The sequence below is a fragment of the Benincasa hispida genome, chromosome 11 (assembly GCF_009727055.1).
Source record: "Benincasa hispida cultivar B227 chromosome 11, ASM972705v1, whole genome shotgun sequence".
In the NCBI taxonomy this organism is placed as follows: Eukaryota; Viridiplantae; Streptophyta; class Magnoliopsida; order Cucurbitales; family Cucurbitaceae; genus Benincasa; species Benincasa hispida.
The window spans coordinates 63166048-63188272 of record NC_052359.1 but is presented as its reverse complement, the minus strand read 5'-3'; the positions used below and the strand labels follow the sequence as shown (position 1 = coordinate 63188272).

At 30.3% G+C, this 22225-nt stretch overlaps 4 protein-coding genes across 4 annotated transcripts; all 4 read left to right on the top strand.

The window, feature by feature from the left end:
• Positions 1-1465: 1465 nt before the first annotated feature.
• LOC120091193 (rho GTPase-activating protein 5-like) lies at positions 1466-5642 on the top strand. Its single transcript, XM_039049097.1, has 5 exons — positions 1466-2402; positions 3344-3464; positions 3578-3697; positions 3896-4126; positions 4768-5642. Exons 1-5 carry the CDS (start codon positions 1993-1995, stop codon positions 5389-5391), a joined length of 1506 nt encoding a protein of 501 aa, XP_038905025.1. The 5' UTR covers positions 1466-1992; the 3' UTR covers positions 5392-5642.
• A 6219-nt stretch (positions 5643-11861) lies between these two features.
• LOC120090202 lies at positions 11862-12039 on the top strand. Its single transcript, XM_039047744.1, has one exon. The coding sequence runs from the start codon at positions 11918-11920 to the stop codon at positions 12011-12013; it is 96 nt and encodes a 31-aa protein (XP_038903672.1). The 5' UTR covers positions 11862-11917; the 3' UTR covers positions 12014-12039.
• A 3814-nt stretch (positions 12040-15853) lies between these two features.
• LOC120092206 (ABC transporter B family member 29, chloroplastic) lies at positions 15854-19799 on the top strand. Its single transcript, XM_039050445.1, has 10 exons — positions 15854-16611; positions 16763-16849; positions 16962-17069; positions 17203-17469; positions 17626-17709; positions 17946-18162; positions 18318-18403; positions 18947-19134; positions 19223-19352; positions 19492-19799. The coding sequence occupies exons 1-10, from the start codon at positions 15979-15981 to the stop codon at positions 19636-19638; spliced, it is 1947 nt and encodes a 648-aa protein (XP_038906373.1). The 5' UTR covers positions 15854-15978; the 3' UTR covers positions 19639-19799.
• A 957-nt stretch (positions 19800-20756) lies between these two features.
• On the top strand, positions 20757-21277 carry LOC120091792. The gene is made up of 2 exons (XM_039049910.1): positions 20757-20905; positions 21071-21277. Exons 1-2 carry the CDS (start codon positions 20789-20791, stop codon positions 21257-21259), a joined length of 306 nt encoding a protein of 101 aa, XP_038905838.1. The 5' UTR covers positions 20757-20788; the 3' UTR covers positions 21260-21277.
• The last annotated feature ends 948 nt before the right edge of the window (positions 21278-22225 follow it).

Sequence of the window (22225 nt, the reverse complement as noted above, 5' to 3'; positions counted from 1 at the left end):
AACCTTCGAGATAAACATTAATTAACAATAATTTTTCAATCAAAATTAACTCCACTCTGCCAACAAGAGCGTAGCTCAACTGACATATGTGTTCATACTATCGATCTCAAGGTTTGAGATTCAATTCCTCCACCCCACACTTTAATTACAATACATTTCCAAAAAAAAAAAAAAAAAAATTAACTCCACTCCCTAATATTAATTTTTTTTCTTTCATCAATACTCAATAAATTTTACTTCATCACTCATATTTATTTTAATTTTAAAAATATATACATCAAATTAATTACACTCGATTAAACTTGAAGATACAAGTTTGAGCAATGAATTTTGAAGTGTCTAATGAATTCTTTTTAACGTTTTTCTAATAGGTTCTTAATAAGTTGTTGAACTTTAAAAAGCGCGAACAAGTTTAAAAAAAAAAAAAAAAAAAACCCTTCTAATAGTGTGTTTACTTGGTATATAATCTTTAAAAAATATCTAATGGCTAACTTATTATTCCTACTCAGAGACAAATTATCAAAAAAGATCATTACAATGTGGATGTTTATTATTGACTGTAGATCCAAATATTTGCATGTTCCTACTATTTATTGAACTTCAAAACACTTTTATAGTTGGCCAAATATACTCTCGTGGTCCATAGGATTTAAAATTAGTTTTTATTTAATCTCCAAGTTTTTAAATTAGTCTTTTGATCATTGAGATTTGAATTTAATTTCCTTTTTGTCTTTGATGTTTCAAAAGTGTAATGTTCGGTGATATGTGATTTGGAATTGATATCTAATTGATCCCTAATATTTGGAAATTGTTTTGAATGAGTATGAAAAATAAGAAATAAAATTCAACTCATAAAAAATCTACAATGGCGAAGTCACATGAACTTATAATTAACTCTACTCAGACATCATTCATAAACAAATTTCAAATCTCAAAAATAAAATTCAAACTTTTGAAACTGAACATGTTATTTTTGAAATCTCAAGGATCAAATAAAAATTAAATTCAAAATCAAAAGTGTCAAGACTTGAAAATCTAGACAAAAAATAACCTAAATTCAAATTTTATAGACAAAAAAAAAAGTATATTTTACCCTTTATAAGTTACCTCTCCTCCATTCAAAGCCTAAATTGTGATTGTTTCCTCTCTAAAAAAAATGTCTCATAACAAGTCATTGAACAGTTAAAATTGATTTATAAACCAAGAATTTATGACGCATCAAAGTCAAATAAAGTAATAAACAAGCCAATTTAAATATGGATAAAATCATCAATTACAAATACAAAAGTCATTTTTTAGACATCAAAATTAAAAATTAAAAATTCTATCCGATGTAAAATTGAGTTTAGTTGAACGATAATAAACATTAACTTGTTTTGTTGAACAAACGAATAATAATATTTTTATCCGTAGATTTAATTTGAAAGGATAGTGGAATTGACACAAATAGCAATAGAGGCGTGGCATTTTGTTCGAGGATAGAAGCCAAAGGAGGAAGAAGACCAGTAGACCACTACCCAGAACGAAACAGGTCCTTTTCTTCTTCGCTTGCAAATCGTTGGCTTTCAAAATTAGAAAAATATCCAAATTCTCTCAAATTTCTTTCTCTCTCTCTCTCTCTCTCACTACTTCTTCTTCTTCTTCTTCTTCTTCTTCTTCAACTACCATTTTCTCTCTCTGTTTGCTTCTTCATTCCTCCAAAGCCAGCCAATAGAAGAAACAATTTTAAAAACACCATAAAGAGAGAGAGAGAGAGAGAGAGAGAGGGAGAGAGAGAGAGAGAAGTGATGATAGTCACGTCTTACCTTCCCAAGCCCTTTCTTCAATCCAACTCTTCTTCTTTTTCCATACCCAAATCTTAGTTTTTTCGTAGACCCAAATTAATCTTTCAAAAAAGGGTTAACGAAATCAAAGACCAATTCCTCTTTCCCCCAACTCAACTAATTTTATTTTACTTTTTTTTTGTTGGGTTTCTTTGGGATTTCTTTAAAAATGACAGACGTAATCCAACGATCCCCATCTCACTTCCCTTCATCTTCAAGCTCTTCCACAGCCAATGATGGTCCGCACCCACATACCCTTATTAACAGTCCCACCATAAACCATTGTCTTCAATTTCATTTGGGTTCTGAGGAAGAAGAAGAAGAAAGGGACAGAGAGGGAGATCAGCTGTCTCTATTGACATTTTTGGTTGCTGCTTTTAGGAAGTCTTTAATTGGGTGTAGAAGTACTAGTAGTGGAAGTGCTAGAGCTGCTGCTGCACAAAACCTTTCTTCAATGGAAATTGGATGGCCTTCTAATGTTAGGCATGTTGCCCATGTTACCTTTGATCGTTTCAATGGCTTCCTTGGCTTGCCTGTTGAGTTTGAGCTTGAAGTTCCTAGAAGAGCTCCTAGTGCAAGGTCTTTAATCTCTAACCCATGTCTTGGTTTTGTAATTTTTTCTTTTCTCTATTCATGATTTTGTGGACTAGATAACGGATGTGATGGAAGAAATTCTGTTTGTGATTTGATTTTGAGTTTTGGGTTGTATGATTTATGTAACTTTGACTTCAACTTGTGTTCATATTCCTTTAATCCTCTGTGTCAAATCATTGTATCTTGAAGCTTGAACCGTGAACATGTAAAGCTCAAAGAGAATCATTCTGAATGATTGGAGTAGTTTATGAAGATTGGTCTATTTATCACCTATTCTGTTGTTTATGAACAATAATTGTGTTGAGGGGAATAAACCTTTTGTTCTTTTTGGAGTTCAATTGAATTATAGATGAATGTGATGTGTATGAACTTGGCTTAGGGAAGAATGGTTAAATCACTATATAACATATTCTGTTTTCTACTCTTACTGACACTCTATGATTTTGTATTAAATTCATCTTCACTTGATGATAAGCCAGTTGATACTTTCAGTCAAGGATTTAATGGTCTTGTGCTTAATTGTGATATGTTTTGTATTATATTGGCTTTACATAATCTAAAGATTAACTTTTGATATGTTTCATTTTTTTTCAGCAGGGAATATATCATATACCAATTTATAACCATATTGTTTAAAATTTGAAGAACCTGTGCTTAGTTTGCTATAAGCATTCCTCTACCTTGGTGCTTTGTTTGATTATTAAGGTGGTCGATTTTACACTGTGTGGTTCTTTTGGGCTTTTAGGACTGTGATTGTTCTCTAATGAGTTCCTATTGAGGTAGAAATTTTTTTTAGGTTGCTGTTGTAGGAAAGAAAGCTAGATCTGATACTTCCTTTTCTGCTGTTCCATCTTACCAAAACTATTATTAGTACAAGTGATATAAATAGGATTGCCCCTCTTGACAATGAATTCTTTTATTTGCAGTGCAAATGTTTTTGGTGTTTCTACAGAGTCAATGCAGCTTTCCTTTGATTCGAGAGGAAACAGTGTCCCCACGATACTCCTGTTAATGCAGAAACATTTGTATACTCAAGGAGGCCTGGAGGTATCTAGAATGTTATTGCTTTTTTATCATCATCATTATTTTATTTATTTATTTTTTCCTCTTGTCATTTGATGATTTCGGGTAGAAAATGAATTGTTGATCTAAACCTGTAGGCAGAAGGAATTTTCAGGATTACTGCTGGGAACAGCCAAGAGGAATTCGTTCGGGACCAGTTAAATCGAGGTGTGGTACCAGATGGTGTTGATGTCCACTGCTTGGCAGGTCTTATTAAGGTACTACATAGTTCATGACTAATGACAAATTTTCTGGAGCACGATTATGTTATGCTATCATTAACCATTGGTAACTGTCATCTCATGCCTTGATCATCAATTCTTTGCCTCTCTTGTATGCATTCGCCAATCATCTCGTCTCTTAGAATTAACTCAGTGAATAGAAAGAATATTGAGATGACTTCGCATTTATTGTAGGCCTGGTTTCGAGAACTTCCAACTGGTGTGTTGGATTCCCTCTCACCAGAACAGGTGATGGATGCGCAGACTGAAGAAGAATGTGCTGAGCTAGCAAGACTCCTTCCCCCTACAGAAGCTGCGCTTCTTGATTGGGCAGTAAACTTAATGGCTGATGTCGTGCAGTTCGAACATCAGAACAAGATGAATGCCCGTAATGTCGCTATGGTTTTTGCCCCCAACATGACTCAAGTGAGTATGACATTTCTTTAATCCCTTCTTTGAACTTTAGATAGGATCACATCTTGTAAATTTTAAGCCCTGTTTGGTAACCATATGGATTTTTGTTTTTAATTTTTTAAAATTTAAGCCTATAAACATCTCTTCGAATTCTAAATTTGTTGCATTGTTGTCTACTTTTTACTCATGTTTTTAAAAACCAAGCCAAATTTTGAGGAAAAAAAGTAGATTTTAAAATTTTGTTTTTGTTTTTGAAATTTGGCTCAGAACTCAACTCCTGTACTTAAGAAAGAGGCAAACCATTGTAAGAAAATGAGAGCAAATAGGCTTTATTTTCAAAAATCAAAAACAAAAAACGAAATGGTTACTAAAGGGACATCAGTTATTAGATGACGAAAATTTTGAAGGTCAAGAACTGGATATCATAATAGGCTGGGTAATTATGCTCTGAAAAGACCATAACTTATGTGAAATATTCTTTGGTTGGACGCTGCGGCTCTTATCATTATTTGTTAGATGCATGAATCATGTTTTCTTTGGGGCTCATATGCCTATCGCATTTGTGTACTTGGGGTCGAGGCTCTGATTTGCTCGCGATGACGGTATAGAAAGAGTGCAACTTGATGTGTAATAGTATTCATCTGTTCTTGCAGATGGCAGATCCTTTAACTGCTTTGATGTATGCAGTCAAAGTGATGAACTTCCTCAAGACTCTCATTGAGAAGACACTAAAGGACAGAGAAGATTCTGTTGTCGATTCACCTCCCGTCTTGCACATAAATCCATCAGATGAAGACGGGCACCAAAGTGCATCACAGTTGTATCAAGACGAACAAAATGAAGTCGAGAATGACAAAGCTGAAGATGAACAAGTATTTGTAACTGAAGAACCTGCTTCTGAGAGCCCCCTTCATCCAAGTGAAGATAATTGTATAGCTAAAACTGGGTCACAAAATCTTCTATCTTCCATTGAAAACATCATTCCAGGGGGAAGCCAATCACTAGCTAATAACTGTCCCTGCGAAATCGTATCGGAAATAAACTCTTTGATAAATGAAGAACAGGAGAGTGGTCTCGCAAGCCAAGTCAGGACAGCTCAAAGTTGTAGAAAGAATAACCTCGATCGATCGAACAGTTTGAATCTGAAGAAAGGCACCAAGAAGGTGAATGAATCAGTGAAGGTTCACACAACAGGTGCTGCACAAAGGCCAGGCAAGAAAAATGGAATTGTCGGGCGGTTGAATTCGAGGACGGAGCTAGCTGAAGCTTGGCGTTGAATGAACTGAACGGTATTACACGCATCACGTATGGTTCTCTCTCTTTCATTTTATGCTGGTGGGGAATGGTGATAACTGTTTAAAATATGGCCTTTTGATTTTGTTGCTGTTGAGATGGTGTGTATGAGTTTTTATCTATACGTTAAAATGTGCTTCTGGTTGCAGTTTCTTGACCCTGTATTGTTGACAGCCCTAACTAACATATTCTTTTCTTCTACCTTTTCTTTTACCTCATATTACTTAATACTCTACTCACTACCCTCTAACCTCTCACCCTTTTTCCTTACCAGATTCACTTTTTAGAAGTATAATTCTACGAATAATTCAGGTTGAATAGATTTTATTGGTTCGATTTAATTTAGGGCCACATTCGATAATCTTTAGTTTTTGGCTTTTGGTTCTTTGTTTTGTTACAACTTTGTTGGAATGTTTTCAAAATTCATACCAACATTAAGAAAATGAACATCATTTTTAAAACAAAATATCAAAGGGTTATTAAAGAGGACCTTAATAATTGGAATTGGTCGGGCCAACCGATTCAATTCATACAAATTGGTTTCAATGTCGATTTTGACATAGACTCCAATTTGACCTACTACCTACTTCGTTAAGTTGTGGGTTGAAGATAAAGATAGAAAAAAAGAAGGCATCAACAATCTTCAAGTCACTCTTGTTTCAGATGTCAATTTATATCCTAGAAACTTTTATAAACTTTATGTTTTGAACTTCTAGATTTGAGAGGATTTCAAATCATTTAGAATTTAAAATGATTTTCTATGTTTGGATATGTTAAAAAAAAAAATAACGGATTTGAAATCGGTTATGACTTGAAATCCTATTTTTCTTTTTAAAAAATTCCACTTTAAATGGGTTGGATTTGCCGAGATTTCAAACTTTTAAAACTAAGTTTCCAATGTTATTCTTCCAATGTTAGTCGAAGATAGGTTGTAGAAGAAATCAACTAAAAAAGTATTTTTTTTAAAAAAAAAAAAAAAAACTCCCTGAATAAATCAAATAAACAAATTAAAAATTAAATGACAAAAATTAAAAGAAATAAATAAATTTAAACAAATTCTTTTCATTTCTTATGAGCATCCAAACAAGAAAATTTAATTTAAGTCATTTTAAAATTATGTAATTTAAAATCATTTCTACTCAAATCCTTATACCAAAGAGAGCAGAAAGGTCAAGAATTACATTACAACTTTAAAGAGTCGATAATTTTTAAATAAATGGAAAAGTTCATATTTTTCCCCCTTTTGTAACCTAGCCTTTATATATGTAGAGTAACAAGGATGATGAAGATAATAAAGCAAAAAGTATACTTTAATTTTACATAATAGCTCATTAGAATTACCTCAAGTTATTCTTCCTCACACTTCTATTATAAAAAAACAAAAAAACATCAATTTTTTTTTCCTTTATGAAGATTTTTTTAATAGTATAAATAGGGGTGAGAGATTTAAAAGCACAAGCCAATCTTTTTGGTAACTTATAAACATAAAATAATGTGGTCCACCTATGAATTGTGAAATCTATCTTTCAATACTTCCTCGATTGATGGAAGGGCTTGCCCTAGAATGAAGGAACTGGAGAGTTACGAAAGAGAGAACAAAAATTGTTGGGCCTGCTTTTGTGAATTGATGAAACTTTTAGCCCAAATGATGAAATAAAGGGCCCTTTTTGCTGATCCAAACCGAGAGCCCAGTTCTTTGCCCCAAAATCTTTTTGGTTGGTAGAAAACTTGGCTATTAGGTGCCAACGATTTTCCAGTTGATGCCTTACACGTGGTCTGTCCTTTGTCTGATGGAAAAATGAAAGAATGACTTTCTTTCTGATGGGTGTTTATTGCAAAATTAATTTTTCTTTCTCTCTCTTGTTCTCTGATTCTCTCGTTCTCCACCTTCTGTATTCTTTTATTTTCTTTTAACCCTAATACTTTCTTGTTTGATATGTGCGAGTGCTTTGAGTATACGATAGAGGAGTCTTGCAATCGTGTAGTCGATGGCAGAAAGAAGAGGTAAATGAACATGCAATCATGTAGACGATTGTTGAAGGAAAAGGTAGACGATCGATCGATCTTCTAGACGGTATGAAGAAAAATGGTAAATGATCGAGCTATCTTGTAGACGATGAGAAGAAAGGGAAGAAAATGCTCAACGATGTACGTTGTTTTGCTATTAAAGGCTACGTCCACGGGAAGGAGATAGTTTTATTAATGAAGCTAAGTAGTTGTTGTATCTAAAATTTTGTAAATGATGAGGATTTATACTAATTTCTGATACAAGTAGTTACAATAACTAACGGTAAAGATTAAAGAAATGTGAAAAAGCTTCTTGAATGTTGAATGTATGAGCTTATAATCTTCAAAAACGAAATTGGAGAGTTGCGAGAGAGGGTTGTTTGACTGTGCACGGCGTTGCGTGCTTGACTTCACTCAATCCTCAATACATACGATGCTAGTTGATCTAAGCTCTTGTTGGCCTGAAGATCTTTAATTTAGATGAAAAGAAGATGATATTTGAATATGAACTACGAAGACCCAAAAAAAGTTTTAGAACATTTATCATATTAGAAGTAATGAACTTGGCTTATTTTTTATACGTAGGTTTGTATAATAAATTTTATATTGTGATTTATTTATTTTTTAACATTAAATTTTGATTCAATCATTAAGTTTAATTAGTAAATATCTAACATGAAATAAAGTAAATTAAAAATAGTGTCAAACTATATATGTTTATTATTTCGAATTAGTTTACGATAAATATGAGATATTTTGAATGTTATTGAAAATTTAAAAATAGTGTCTAAAACTATATATGTTTATTATTTCGAATTAGTTTACGATCTAGACATCTCTAAAGGGAAATAATTTTTTTTAAATGATTTTACTTATAATTGAATTTAAAATTTAAATAGTTGGTATGAAGTTTAAAACTATAAAAAGAAAAAAAGAAATATAAACTTAAACAGATGAATAAAATTAAAATACATCTGACGTAATTGAAATAAAAATTAAGAAATAAATTATATAAAAGTACATAATAAAACATCTTAATTATTATTGCATGGATTCATTTATAGTTCTTCAAAGTGAATCCATGATAATAAATAAATAAAAAGTGTATATATATAAAGCCTCCCATCAAAATCCTTTTTTCATTGTTTCAAATATATATATATATATATAACCTCCATCAAAACCTATTTTCCTTTGCTTTTTATTTAAAAAGTATATAATTTTGATTATGTGTACTAAATTCCAAATAATATATTATTTAAATGAATAAAATTATAAAGTTATTCTATTTATTAGAAAAATTTATGTTTGGAAAACAAATAAAAGAAAGCTTATATTATATTATAGAATGAAAAATAGAGGAAGAATGTCTCATTATACAAGGAACAAAAAAGTACGAACATCGATTGAAATATCTTAATTAATTTATCATATCAAATTATATTTATTCAATTTTTGTTTACGTATTTTACTTCGTTATCCTATTCTAAAACTTTCATTTTAATGTATGTCTACTCACAAGATATTTGACTTTTGTTTTTTTTTTTTTAAAAAAAAAAGTCTTTGTTAATCAAATAAATCTCCATCTATTTAAAATCTAATAATAATAAAAAAAAAACCCTCTTAGTTACAAGTTTAATTTTAATGGTCAGGAATAAAAAGTAATGTAAAAAAGAATTGATAGAAATGAAGTATTTAAAGGAAAAAAAATCTAATTTGCTTTCCAACACAATCTAAATCCATGAAAACCCAAGATTCAATCGTTTCACTCAGAATTTCTTTTTAAGAAAAATTAAATAAAAATGCACAAAGATTTAGGGTTGAAATGATTCTCAAGTCTCCTTGTAAATTATTCATAATCAAATAAACCTCCTCCAATTAAAATCTAGAAAAAAAGTGATTTATTTCAATGGCTGAGAATCTAAAGAAATATTAATTAAAAAATTGATACATATTAAAGATTTAATGATCAATCTAAATCATGGAAATCGATCAAAATTTAAGTTTCACGCATAAAAATCTAAAAAAGTAAACAAAAATGCATAAAAAATTAGTGTTGAAATAACATTATTTCCATTAATAGATTTTCAAAACTATGTGTTCACTTTATGCTCGAATGAATCTCCATCGAATTAAAATCAGTCAAAAAATACTCTAATTAATTTTAATGGCTAGGACAGAAAAAAAAATTAAAAAATTGATACAAACAATTTGCTCTCCAACCTAATTTAAAAACCACATAAAATCAAAGATTTAAGCTCTACTCATAAAAATCTTTAAAAAAAAAATGCAAAAACATTTAAGATTGAAATGACAACATTATTAATGTAGGATTCTACTTCTTGATTCGGGTTAATCAAATCATTTATTTAAAAAAAATACATTATTAAAAAAAATATTAGAATTAAATAAAATTAAAATCAACTTATGTATAAATAATTGTGTTATAAATAATAAAAAAAATATATTTTAAAGTTAATAATAAATTCGGGTTAGTTTGAGCTGATTTGGTTATATAGGTGAATCTATGAACCAACTTAACTCATAAATTTTTTTTTAGATCATCGAATTTTCTGAACATCCTACTTTTAACATGATTGAACCTTTATGCTTTTCATGCTAACATGAAAATTAATTTAAATGGAAATAAAACAAAAGAAAAAAGAAAAGATAAAGGTGAAAAGGAATTAAGAAGTACAGAAAGAGAGCGAAATGGAGAAAAGGAGAGTTGAAAGGGCATATCCGGCAAAGAACTCAATTTAACCACATTACATCTATTTAAATAAAGGTTGTGAAATGAATCAATAAATAACTATTTAATCAAATATCATATTAAAAAATTTATTAATTATTAAATCTAAATCAAGAAAAGGCTATTTAATCGAATTTTATATAAATAAATAAATAACCTATTAAAATAAGGCTAAAATAGGTATATGTTTAAAAATGAAAGGCAAAATGAGAAGGTAAAGAAATTTTAACCAAAGAAGGAAATCCGGACGGCATTCACGGGACGTTGACGGTTAATAAAAGAAAGTAGTTCCTGATTGGTAGTTAATTACAATTGAACCACTAGATTGTCTCCACGTGTCACACTATCCCTCCCACTGGAAGTGAATATAATACCGAAGCCAATAAGTTTGTTTTTAGTTTCTGTTTTCTCCAACTTAAAAGAAGAAAAAGGTAAAAATTAAAAAAAATTAAAAAACATTAAAATTAAAAATTAAAAAAAAAATAAATAAAAAATAAAAAAAATAAATGTCGAGCCAAGGAAGAGATGGGGAAGGGTTTCCGGCTGTGGACGTGGACAGAGACTTAAACCCCGGCCATAACAAGCACGTTGAAGTCGATCCCATTTCCTCTCAAGTTGCTGCATCTTTGGAAAATAAGGTTTTTTCTTTTTTCTTTTTTGATGAATTTAATTTTCTTAATAATCTCGAAATTCAATTTATGGAGATGGAGGGGAGTGATGTAGTGTTTTCTTAACTTGAAAAATGAATTAAAAAAAATTAAGGCTATACCAAATATGCTTAATTTTTATTATCTTTTCTACCTGAAATATTTAAATTCGTATAGATTTTTTTTTAAATAATAATTTTGTAAAAATTGACATTTTCCCCTACTTTTCAAAAATTGGATTGGGTTTTGCAAACATCTAAACATGTAAATTATTAAAAAAAAAAAAAAAAAAAAATCTAGCTACAAATATTATTGGTATAATTTTCAAAAATTAAATACTTGTCAAGCAAGTATAAAAATTTATAATGTTATTTCCCTTTAATTTACCCTCTAAATTAAAAAAAAAATAAAAAAGTTAGATTGCAAACCAAAATCCTGTATTTGAATTAGAAATTCAATTTATAAGGTCCTTTTAGAAATTATTTCATTTGTTGTTTTTAATTTTTGAAAATTAAGATGATTTTCTTCTTGCATCTTCTTTAAGTAAAATAGTTGATTTTTTAGCCAAATTTTAAAATAAAAAACAAGTTTTTTTTTAAAATCTAGTTTTCAAAATTTGGCTCGATTTCTTTAACCATTGATAGGTAAAAAAAGTACATGGCAAAGAGAAATTCTAGTGTTTATGGACTTAATTTTCAAAAACAAAAAATCAGATGGTTATCAGATAAAGTCTAATCTTTATCTTATCTATACGTGACTTTAAAAAGTATTAAAAAGATCATTGATGTTTAAAAGAAAAATTAACTTGTTTGCCAAAATGAGTATGTTAGATCATAGATTCAATTCTCCACCCAAAATATTTTTTTTTTTAAAAAAAATTATTTAATATTTATTTAATTTATTGATCTATTAAATGCAAAAAGAAAATTTAAATCATATGTTATATATATTTTTTTAAAGTTAAGAGAATTTTATTAGATATAGAGTGAATATAGAAAGAATTTGTTACAGAATTGAAAAATAATTTGTGAAACATAATTTCAGGAACATGAGAAGAGAAAAGCAGAAGAAGAAGAACGAAAGCGGGCGAAGAAGAAGGAAACGATGCAGACATTGAAGACGACATTCATCGTCTCCGGCATCATTGCCGCCGTAGCGGTGGCTGCCTTCGCCATTGTTAAAAAATTGCGAGAAAACTGATTCATTTTTCTTTTAACTTTGCTCCTCCCTCCCTCTTACTCCAATTTTTACCTCTTTTTTTTGTTTTTTTTTCCTAATGTTGTTTGATGTGTGTTGTTTAATGGGAAAGAGTAAAAAAAAAAGTGATGGTGAGAAAATGGTTCTCTTTTGTTAGAATATCAAAAGAAAGAGAGATTTTTATTTTTATTTTTATTTTTTTTTGTTTTTAATTTAAATATATATTGTTTACATGATTTTATGTTATATATATAAACCCTACTTGAGCTTTGTTGGTGTTTCTTACCACGCAACACAGTTCAACCATTTAAATAATACAATCTTAGCAAAAAAAAAAAAAAAAAAAAAAAAAAAAAATCAAATCTTAATCACTTAAAAGTTGAAGTAAAAATTATTTTATTTTATTTTATTTATTTATTTATTTTTTACTTTGTTTATTAACATTTTGGTAATTTATAATAATTTATTTGAAAGCTTAGATATGCAATTTGACCAATCTCTTTTACCAAACTTGGAGGGTTCAAAATCCATATTATTAAATACACATCAAACACAACAAATTATCATCCATTAATCTCAATATAAACACTAATACTTATTAAAAAAAATCTCTAACTTAGTTTGAAAGTTAAATATAATTCAATTATTACTTTAAATAATTTTCATAAATATTTTTATTCATACAAATATTTGTCCATTTCCATATTCTACTAATATATTATTCAATATAACTGTATAATTAAAATTTAAATATAGAGATTGACATTGATATTCACCTTTGATTCATATCTTATGGGAAAAGAACAATCAAACTAAACAAAAACATAGTTTGGAATATTTTTACAAACTGAAAATCAAGAAACAAATTTTAAAAGGGAAAAATGCTTCACAACTAGGCCACTACATTAGAAAGAAATTCAAACAGAATATATATATATATAAAATTTATCATTAAAAAATATATGACTTAATTAGCTAATTCAAGTCAGTGGATAAAATTACCAATTAACAATCAATGATACTTGGATGTCTACCCCTACAGTAATGGTTCAACTAAAAAAGTAAACTGAGTTTTATGTTTAACCCAATCTAGTATATTTGACAGATGAATAATGTTTACAACCTAAATTATAATTTTTTGTATAATATTTTGTAAATAAAATACTTATTTAGAAATATTATTAGGATTTAATATTTTCTTTTGAGAAAAAAAATTCTATTTTTGTTATTTTAGTTAAATTATAAAAGTTTCTCATAAATTATGGATTCATTTCAATTATATCTTAACTATTTCAATTTAAAAAAATTTGGAGTTGGAATACAACAACCATGGTAGCTTTTTTTCCTTAACTTTATAGACAAAAACATTTTTAAGACGAAAAATTTGAATACATATTGTCTTCTTCCGCTTTTCAATATCACTACTCCAATTTTTTCTTCTTAAAAATGAATCCCTACATTTAGTTTTTATAGTTATTTAGATTTGTTCACTTAAACAATACATAAATATACACAAACTTTTTTTGGAAAAAAAAAATCTAACTTTAACAGCAAAAGATTTCAAAGATTGTTTAGAAAAAAAGTTCGAACTTTGAGAGTTGAAATAAAATTTTTCAATGTGATATGAACCGCCTAGGGCTCAAAATTATTATTTATATTTTCTTTTATAATATCAATCCAGTTTTTATTGTTTTAAATTATATCCTTTCTTAAACATATTAAATAAGAGTAATCTTATCATTTTATTAAAATCTAAGATGTGGTATACGTTAGGGTTTTGGTAGACTATTCAAAGGATGGTCATTAGGTTGTACGGAACAATTTTGAGTTTTATGTTTTTATTTTTTTTAATGAAATTCTCTAGTAGATGACACAGCGTCTCATCACCATTTAGTAATTATTGAGTCAAAGTTACATGCCAAGAACATTCAAGTAGGTCTGATCAACTTGTTTATAAAGTGTTCAAATTTGGAGTGAAGAACTCCTTCTCGTTATCTCTTGGTCCTTGATCGATAGCTAATCCAAATCTAATCATTCCCTCTGGATTAACATAAAATGGATGGGGAGATTTTAGAATTGATATTGGAGGCTCGTTAGAAGGGTTCCTAATTTTTAGATTGCTAGGGTTTTTATATTATTTTGGTATATAATTGAAATCACCTCATAGTTTACACCTAATTTATAAGGAAAAGTAAAATTATTCGATTTTTAACTAAATATTCATATTTGGTCATTGGTGTTAATGTCTATTAATTAATATAAAATAATTATGAAGTGAAATTTTAAATTTTATTTTAATAATGGTGAAAAGTTGTGAATTTCTTTAATTATAATTCTTATAACTATTTAAAATTAATTAATAAAAAAAATGCATATTTACAAAAAAAAAAAAAAAAAAAAATCAAGGTTAAAGTGTATATTTGAAACTTAAGACTTAAATAGTAACAAAACTAAAATTGTAATATTTTAAAAATTTAGGAAAACTAAATTAAAACTAAACTCATAACTTAAACACTAGAAGTATAACATAAATTAGAATTAAAATTTTTGGAATGCAAGGATTTGGGATGATTTCAAATCATAACTAATTTTGATTGGATAGATTAAAATAGTAAATGATTTGAAATCAATTAACATCCAAAAGCATCGAATTTAAATGGATTTTAAACTAAAAAAATATTTCTTTCCGATTTTACCCCCACATAATCTTTTGTAAGAAATTTTTTATACTACTATAACAGTATAACTAAAACCTTCCAAGATCATTTTTATAGATTTTTATATATATATATATATTATGATAACTAAAACCCTCCCAATCTTCCTATGTTATATCATTTTTGTTTCAGTTCATCTTCTTTCTAATTTCTTCACATTATTTCATCAGGTTAGTTTCTAGTTTGTTTTTTTACTTTGTTAATTGTGGTTCTTTTTACATTATTTTCTTTTATTGATCTTTCGTTTGATCATGATTATGACATTTGTAATTTTTTATTCAACAAGTTAATTTGTTTTAATTAAATAATTTGTTCTTCAAATTTTATGTAATTAATATTGTTATTTGATATAAAAGTAATTTATAATTATTAATATAATCTCCTGCAACATATAAGGGCAAAAAAAGTAAAATCTCATTCTTTCTTTTCATTTCCCGTAAGTATCCAAACAAGAAATTTTAATTTAAATGATCTCAAATCTAAATTATCTCAAGTCATTTAGGATCCAAATAATTTGAAATCATTTCCTGCATTTAAAATCATGTTATTTGAAATCATTTCTGTCAAAATCCTAATGTCAAACAGAGCATAAGGGACTAAAAATGTATTTTTTTAATTATTTATTATTTATTTTATTTTCTTCTATTCTTCGTTGTTGTTATGTCCTTCTCATTTCAAACGGGTCCGCTCCATGGATGACCTAAAAATTAGGCAAAAACAAAAAAAAAAAGTGAAATGACCCAGTTTTTGAAAAAATGCCAAATAATCATTTGCTAACGTCAAATTCCGGTGAAATTACCAAAACGTACTCATGCGCATGCAAAAAAGCAATCTCGTTCTTACTCATCTTGCTCTCTTCTTTTTTCCACTCACAAATCACTATGTCTCTCACTCTCCTCATCTCGCTTTTTGTTTCCTCACTCACAAAATCACTCCTCTCTCTCGCTCTTGCTCATTAAAGTTAGTTGCTTGTATGGACTCGTCATACCAAAGAAGAAGAAGATGTACAAAGGAGAAGAAGCTAGAAAAAAGGTTTCTCGCATTAGAGAAGAAGAAGAAAAAGAAAGAAAAAAAGAAGGATAATATTCTCATTTCATATGGTCATGACATTTAAAATGGACATTTGACATTTTTCTAAAAAAAAATGGGATGTTTTGCCATTTTAGAGAATGTTTTGGGCAATTATCCCTCCAGAAAATGTAGAACCTATCGTCTTTTTCTTCGCGCGCTTCGTGAGTAACCAACGGAAAAATGTGCATCGCTCTGCAATCTTCTCTTCTTCTTCCAAAAACTCAGATTCTCTTCTTCAATCCCAAATCAATTTCTCTTCATTTCTCCAGATTCGAAACCAAGATCCCAAATCTTCCTGTCCGAATAAAACCATTAGCATTCGAATCCGTCAATTTAATCAATTCCTCTGACCCCATAATCGAACATTCTCAATCCCGATCGCATCGGCCTCTTCTTCGCAGTTTTCAAACGTTCAAATCCCTAATTCCCTATATTCTCTCCCAGCGTAAGCATATCCTTGCTGGTTGGCTCTGTAGTATTGTCTCCGTTTCCTCTTTATCCCTACTCGTGCCTAAGATCGGGAAATTTTCTTCGATTATCGACAAGATCGATGTAATCAAGTTGTGGGGTCAGGGTTTGGTTTTGGGGATTTTGGTGTTCGCTCGTTTCGTTGCGAGTTACTGCCAAGAAGCCTTCATTTGGGATGCGGCGTTGAATGCCATTTACGAAATCCGTGTTCGTGTTTTCGAGAGAGTTCTGGCGATGGACTTGGATTTCTTCGAAGGTGGGTCTGGTATTTCTTCTGGCGATATTGCTTACAGGATCACCGCGGAGGCCTCTGATGTGGCGGATACTGTGTATTCTCTCCTGAATGTGAGTGAAATTGAGATCTCTCTTTTTGCACAGTAACTACATGTATTGTGAATTTTAATGAACTGGTATAATTTGAGTTTTTTAGAAATGGAACTTAATCATTTGGTTCTTAACTTTCTAGTTTTTATTTGTAGCTTCATTTATATTACAGACCGTAGTGCCCAGTATGTTGCAGTTGTCAGCAATGGCGACCCAAATGTTAGCTATTAGCCCTGTCCTTTCCTTGATTGCAGCTATGGTAAGAATTGAAAAGAAAGCAGGAGTTCAAATTATCTTGTTTTGATTGTTTCTTTGCAGCGTTTTCTCAGGGGCATCATATGGTGAGTCTGGTTGTCTTTTCCTGATCTCAGGTTATTCCATGTGTAGCTCTTGTCATTGCCTATCTTGGTGAGAGACAACGCCAAATATCTAAAATGGCAAGTCTGAGCATTGCTAATCTTTCATCCTATCTAAATGAGGTATATCTTCACTAAAAGTTTACTCAAGAGTGTATTTTTCCCAGGTGAAATTGTAATCTAAATCATGTTTGTCAATTCACTTCTCAAGACTAATGATTAAGTTATTTTTTTAATCTTTGTGATTATGTAATAGGTCCTCCCAGCATTTCTATTTGTGAAAGCTAACAGCGCAGAGTTTTGCGAGAATATCAGGTTTCAGAGGCTTGCTCACACTGACATGTATGAACGTCTAAAGAAGAAGAAGATGAAGGCTTTTGTACCTCATGTTGTACAAGCTCTATATTTTGTGTCATTATCAATGCTTTGTGTTGGTTTTCTGGTGGTTTCAAGACATTCATTTAGTAGTGGTAGCATGGTTTCATTCGTCACGTCATTGGGTTTTCTCATTGAACCAGTTCAGGTGATACTATGTTATGACAAGAGCTTCTATATGTATTTTATAGTCCAGTGTTTGGTTTTCCTTTTTCTTTTATTCTTTTTTCCTTCTTTTCTTGGTTGAGGTTCTTTTTTGCATAAGTTTTAAGTTCGATCTTCCGAATGTGTAACAATTATACAGAAAATTGGAAAGGCATACAATGAGTTGAAGGAAGGTGAACCTGCCATTGAACGCTTGTTTGAGTTGATTGAGTTCGAACCTACGGTAAATTTCTAATTGATTTTAAATTTATCTTTAGACATACGTTTTTGGCTTTCAGTTTATCATTTTTAGTAATGTATGGAATAAATGATCGCTTTATGAGCTTTCATTGAAGGCAAGCAAGTTTATAACTAGAAAGTTTTATGAATGTCATTTTCTCATTTTTTATGAATGTTGAGAATACCATCTGCAAAGATTAATTTTCTTCCATTGATTTAATGGATAATCTTTGATTATAGGTGACTGAGACATGTGATGCCGTTGATTTAAACTGTCTGAAGGGGGACTTAAAATTTTGTAACGTCTCATTTGCCTATGGGAGCAACATGCCTCTTGTTTTGAATGGATTGAACCTCCATATCAAAGCGGGAGAAACAGTTGCTTTCATGGGACCTTCTGGAGGAGGAAAGACAACACTTGTTAAATTGCTTCTTCGCCTTTATGACCCATTATCTGGTAAATTATTTATATTATAGTCATTAGTTCGGTTTCTCAGATCCCTTTTTTAATAGTTCCCTTTCTGGCTTCAAGATTTCACATTGTTTCCTTTTGTTTTGCCACACACATTCTTTAACCTTTCATGATATAGATATTGTTCTTTCTCTGAATAGGTGAAATACTTATTGATAACCACAATATTCGGACAGTTCGATTTAAAAGTTTGCGGAGAAATGTTGGTCTAGTTTCTCAAGACATGGTGAGCGATTGGTGATTAGTTGTTCATACATTTTGTTGTGATGTAAACAAAAGTACACTGTATGTCAATGCTGCATAGTCGTCCTTGTTCCATGGTAATTACTTCGGGGGATTTTAATTTTGCTTCTCTTATAAGTTTCCAGCTATACGTTGACTTCCCTTTGGAATGTAACCCAAGCTTTCTAAAGTTTTAAAGTTCCAGGCTAAATTTAAAATTTAACCAAATTTATTATTGGAGGATCATACCGATGCTTCTCAGGTTATTATTGTAACAGTACTGACCTTCATCTTGGTTCATCTCTACCAAAGTCAATATAACTCAATCATAATTAGCATGTACTCAAATACAAATGATAATTAGCCTGTACTTCTTCTCATGAGGTATGAGGTTCGAATCTTGGTTCATCCCTTAATTCATTCAAGTAATCAATTGGCCTCTAAGAAATGAATACATGGTGTAATTGTCCATGATTGTGTTAGTAAAAAAAAAAAACTGTCCATGATAACCTTGATGAATTATATGAACATTGGTTCTTGTTTTCAGATCCTTTTCTCAGGAACTGTAGCTGAAAACATAGGATATTATGATCTGACAAAGGAAATCGACATGGAGAGGGTCAAGGAAGTGGCACAAATTGCAAATGCAGATGAGTTTATCAGAAGGTTACCGAAAGGATACAATACATATATTGGACCAAGGGGCTTAACATTGAGTGGTGGACAGAAGCAAAGGCAAAATTTTAATTCTACTTAACTATTATAGGATTCCTCTATCTGGTTCTTGTAATGGGTTAAACTTACCTGTCCTTTAATATGGCAGACTAGCCATTGCAAGGGCACTCTATCAAAATTCATCTATTTTGGTTTTGGACGAGGCGACTTCTGCATTGGATAGCACGTCCGAGTTACTGGTCAGACAAGCTTTGGAGCGCCTGATGGAAAATCATACTGTAAGATGAGAAGCTTAGCTTGTTTATTTTGTTTCTTTTAATTCATGCTTATTTTACTGTAGTTGGATTTTCTGTTGGTTTCTTATAATTTCTGCTTTACATTTGCCTTGGTTGGATTGAATGAATATAATATTAATAGGTGCTGGTAATTGCTCATCGATTGGAAACTATACTGATGGCCAAGCGAGTGTTCATTTTAGATGGTGGGAAGCTCGAGGAGCTACCTCGCTCTGCTATTTCCCTTGGTGATTATAACTCATTGGTGAAAACTGGGTTGGTGATTTGAGCATCATTGTATCATAAAAAATATATATCAACTCTGACATCCGCCAATCTGTAATATCTATTTGTAGCCCAAAAGTTCTTTCATTTCATTTTTCATTTTTTTTACTTAATCTATTTTTTTTTCTCAATTTTACTATATATTTATATTTATTTGTTTTTATATATTTGTTCCATTCCACGTTTATATTCCATAGACTTGGAGTATATTTAATAATGTAAGAGTTATATTATTATTTCATTCCGAGCTATATTTAATAAATTTATGATATATTGTATAAAAGGATTATTTTCAAATAAAAAAAAATGAGCCAACTTATTTATAAATATAGCATAATGCCATTCGTAGTCTATTATTGATGGATAGTGATATTTTGTTAAATATTTTCAATAGTTTTAGTATTTAATATAATTTAAATTGAGAAAAAAGTCTTTAACATACGTGTCAAAGTGTAATATATATAAATGAAGTATATATGTTTGATCAATATATTAAAGCATAGTATATATAATGGATTAATATATATATATATATATATAAATAAAGGAAAAGGGTGTGGAAAAAACTATAAAATTAACATTTCAATTTTGAAAAATTAAATGTTAATCAAATGTGACAACAAAATTTCAAATTTGTGCCAAAATGAGCATAGCTCAATTGGTTAGATGTTTGATTCTCCCACTTTACATATTTAATTCAACACATTTGCAAAAATAAAAAAAATTCAAATTTGTTTTGTTGAAAATGAATCGAAATTACTGGGAATAAGAGGATTAGGGAAAGAAATCATCCATTTTATTATTAAACTTTAATGATAAATTTCGTAATTCAAGTTGTCTTTTTTTTTTTTTTTAAAGATATTGTAATTAAAGTGTGGGGTAGGAAAATCGAATTCATAGTACAAGTATTATGTCAGTTGAGTTACGTTATGGTTGGAAAAAAAAATAAAAGAAAATAAAAGAAAAGAATATGTATTTGATGATTAATTTAATTGTAGTCATAATTTTAATTTTATACAATTGCAGCTCTCTGGTTCTAGGTTTTCTCACAACGAGAAACTTTAGAAAAACGGTGGCGACTTTTGTTCTCCGGCAAGGGGGCTGCTTCGATTTAGCCCATCTTTTTTATTCTACTGTTGGTGGCTCTTGTGGCCATGGAGGCGGATAGTTTGGTGAAGTCAGTAGAGACCATGCGATTGGGAGATTCTGAAAAATTGGTGGTAGATTTTGAAGACGATGATCTTGAATTGACTGATAAACAAATGAAGTTGGTGGGTAAACTTTGACAAAGAAGGCTGTGAATTCTAATATTTTTAGGGCAATGATACCTCGGATATGGGGTGTTGTAGACCAAATGCAAATTGGTGTGGTTGGGCATAACATCTTGAATTGACATTCTCCTTTTTGGGTGAATTTCCATGATCTCCCATTTGCAGGCTTCTCTCGAAACAAGGCCTTATTGCTCGGAAATTTGGTGGGGGCTGTGGATCGAATTGACGCCAATGAAGATGGACAGCTTTGGGGGAAAACTCTACGAGTACGGGTACGGGTGGATGTCACACAACCACTTCGCATGGGAGTTAAAATTCGACTCGGCTCAATGGCAGAGGAGATGTGGATTGTGATTTTGTATGAGAAATTGATGGATGATACGGATAATAATATATCAATCTAAATTAATCAACCAACATTCAGATCATATAAATTATCCAAGACTCAGATCAAATTCTGAGTTTCAAATTATGTGAAATAAACAATTTGTAACCCGAAGCTTAAAAGAATAGATAAACCAATCTAAGCTTTCAAGTAACAAGAACGATAATAAAGTTTAAAGGAAGAGAGATAACATCTGGTTTAGGGAGAAGAGTACAAGAGTTTACAATACTCAAAATGATTTCTCTCATTTTTCTCTCAAAAGGACTAGAGGAAGAAAAATGCTCAGTGTGAGACAACACAAAGAAATCAATTCGAAAACATATGTATATATTTTTTATTTGCTTAAGAAACAAAAACCACTACTGATTTGCATTTTATAAAAAAAAAAATTTCACCACCACAAATTCATTCTTCATCATTACTCACCTCCATGTTGGCCAATGAGAGACTTGCTTAAGAGTTAAGCATAAAACAAAGAAAATGGGCTTTGGTTGGGCTTCATTTTTTCTTAACAATCTCCCACTTGGAGACCAAACAGGCATCATGTCTCCCCTACAACGGTAGCAACTCCTCTCTCTATTCATGAAGAAGTCCAACTGAAGTTGCACACAATTTCAGTTTAGTGACAGGAACAGATTTGGTAAACATATCTGCTAGATTCTGACTTCCTGGAGTCTTTTCAAGCACTAGTACCCCGTTTTCCAAAACTGATCGAATAAAATGATATTTCACCTGTATGTGTTTCGTTCTCGAATGAAACACTAGGTTCTTTGCTAAATGAATAGCACTATGACTGTCACAATGCAATGTCCCTTTTCCTAATTTCAAGCCAAACACTTCTAGAAAAGACTGAAGCCATATCATCTCCTTACTTGCCTTAGTGATTGCAACATACTCAGCTTCTGTAGTAGAAAGAGCTACTATCTTTTGCAGTC

Excerpts from the sequence above, each read along its gene's own strand:
- LOC120092206 (XM_039050445.1), top strand. The coding sequence starts at position 15,979 with ATGTGCATCGCTCTGCAATCTTCTCTTCTTCTTCCAAAAACTCAGATT. Across the intron at positions 17,710-17,945 it reads TGATTGAGTTCGAACCTACG|GTGACTGAGACATGTGATGC; the intron begins GTAAATTTCTAA and ends CTTTGATTATAG. Across the intron at positions 18,163-18,317 it reads CCTTTATGACCCATTATCTG|GTGAAATACTTATTGATAAC; the intron begins GTAAATTATTTA and ends TTCTCTGAATAG.
- LOC120091792 (XM_039049910.1), top strand. The coding sequence starts at position 20,789 with ATGGAGGCGGATAGTTTGGTGAAGTCAGTAGAGACCATGCGATTGGGA. Across the intron at positions 20,906-21,070 it reads CTGATAAACAAATGAAGTTG|GCTTCTCTCGAAACAAGGCC; the intron begins GTGGGTAAACTT and ends TCCCATTTGCAG.
- LOC120090202 (XM_039047744.1), top strand. The coding sequence starts at position 11,918 with ATGCAGACATTGAAGACGACATTCATCGTCTCCGGCATCATTGCCGCC.
- LOC120091193 (XM_039049097.1), top strand. The coding sequence starts at position 1,993 with ATGACAGACGTAATCCAACGATCCCCATCTCACTTCCCTTCATCTTCA. Across the intron at positions 2,403-3,343 it reads AGAAGAGCTCCTAGTGCAAG|TGCAAATGTTTTTGGTGTTT; the intron begins GTCTTTAATCTC and ends TTTTATTTGCAG. Across the intron at positions 4,127-4,767 it reads TTGCCCCCAACATGACTCAA|ATGGCAGATCCTTTAACTGC; the intron begins GTGAGTATGACA and ends CTGTTCTTGCAG.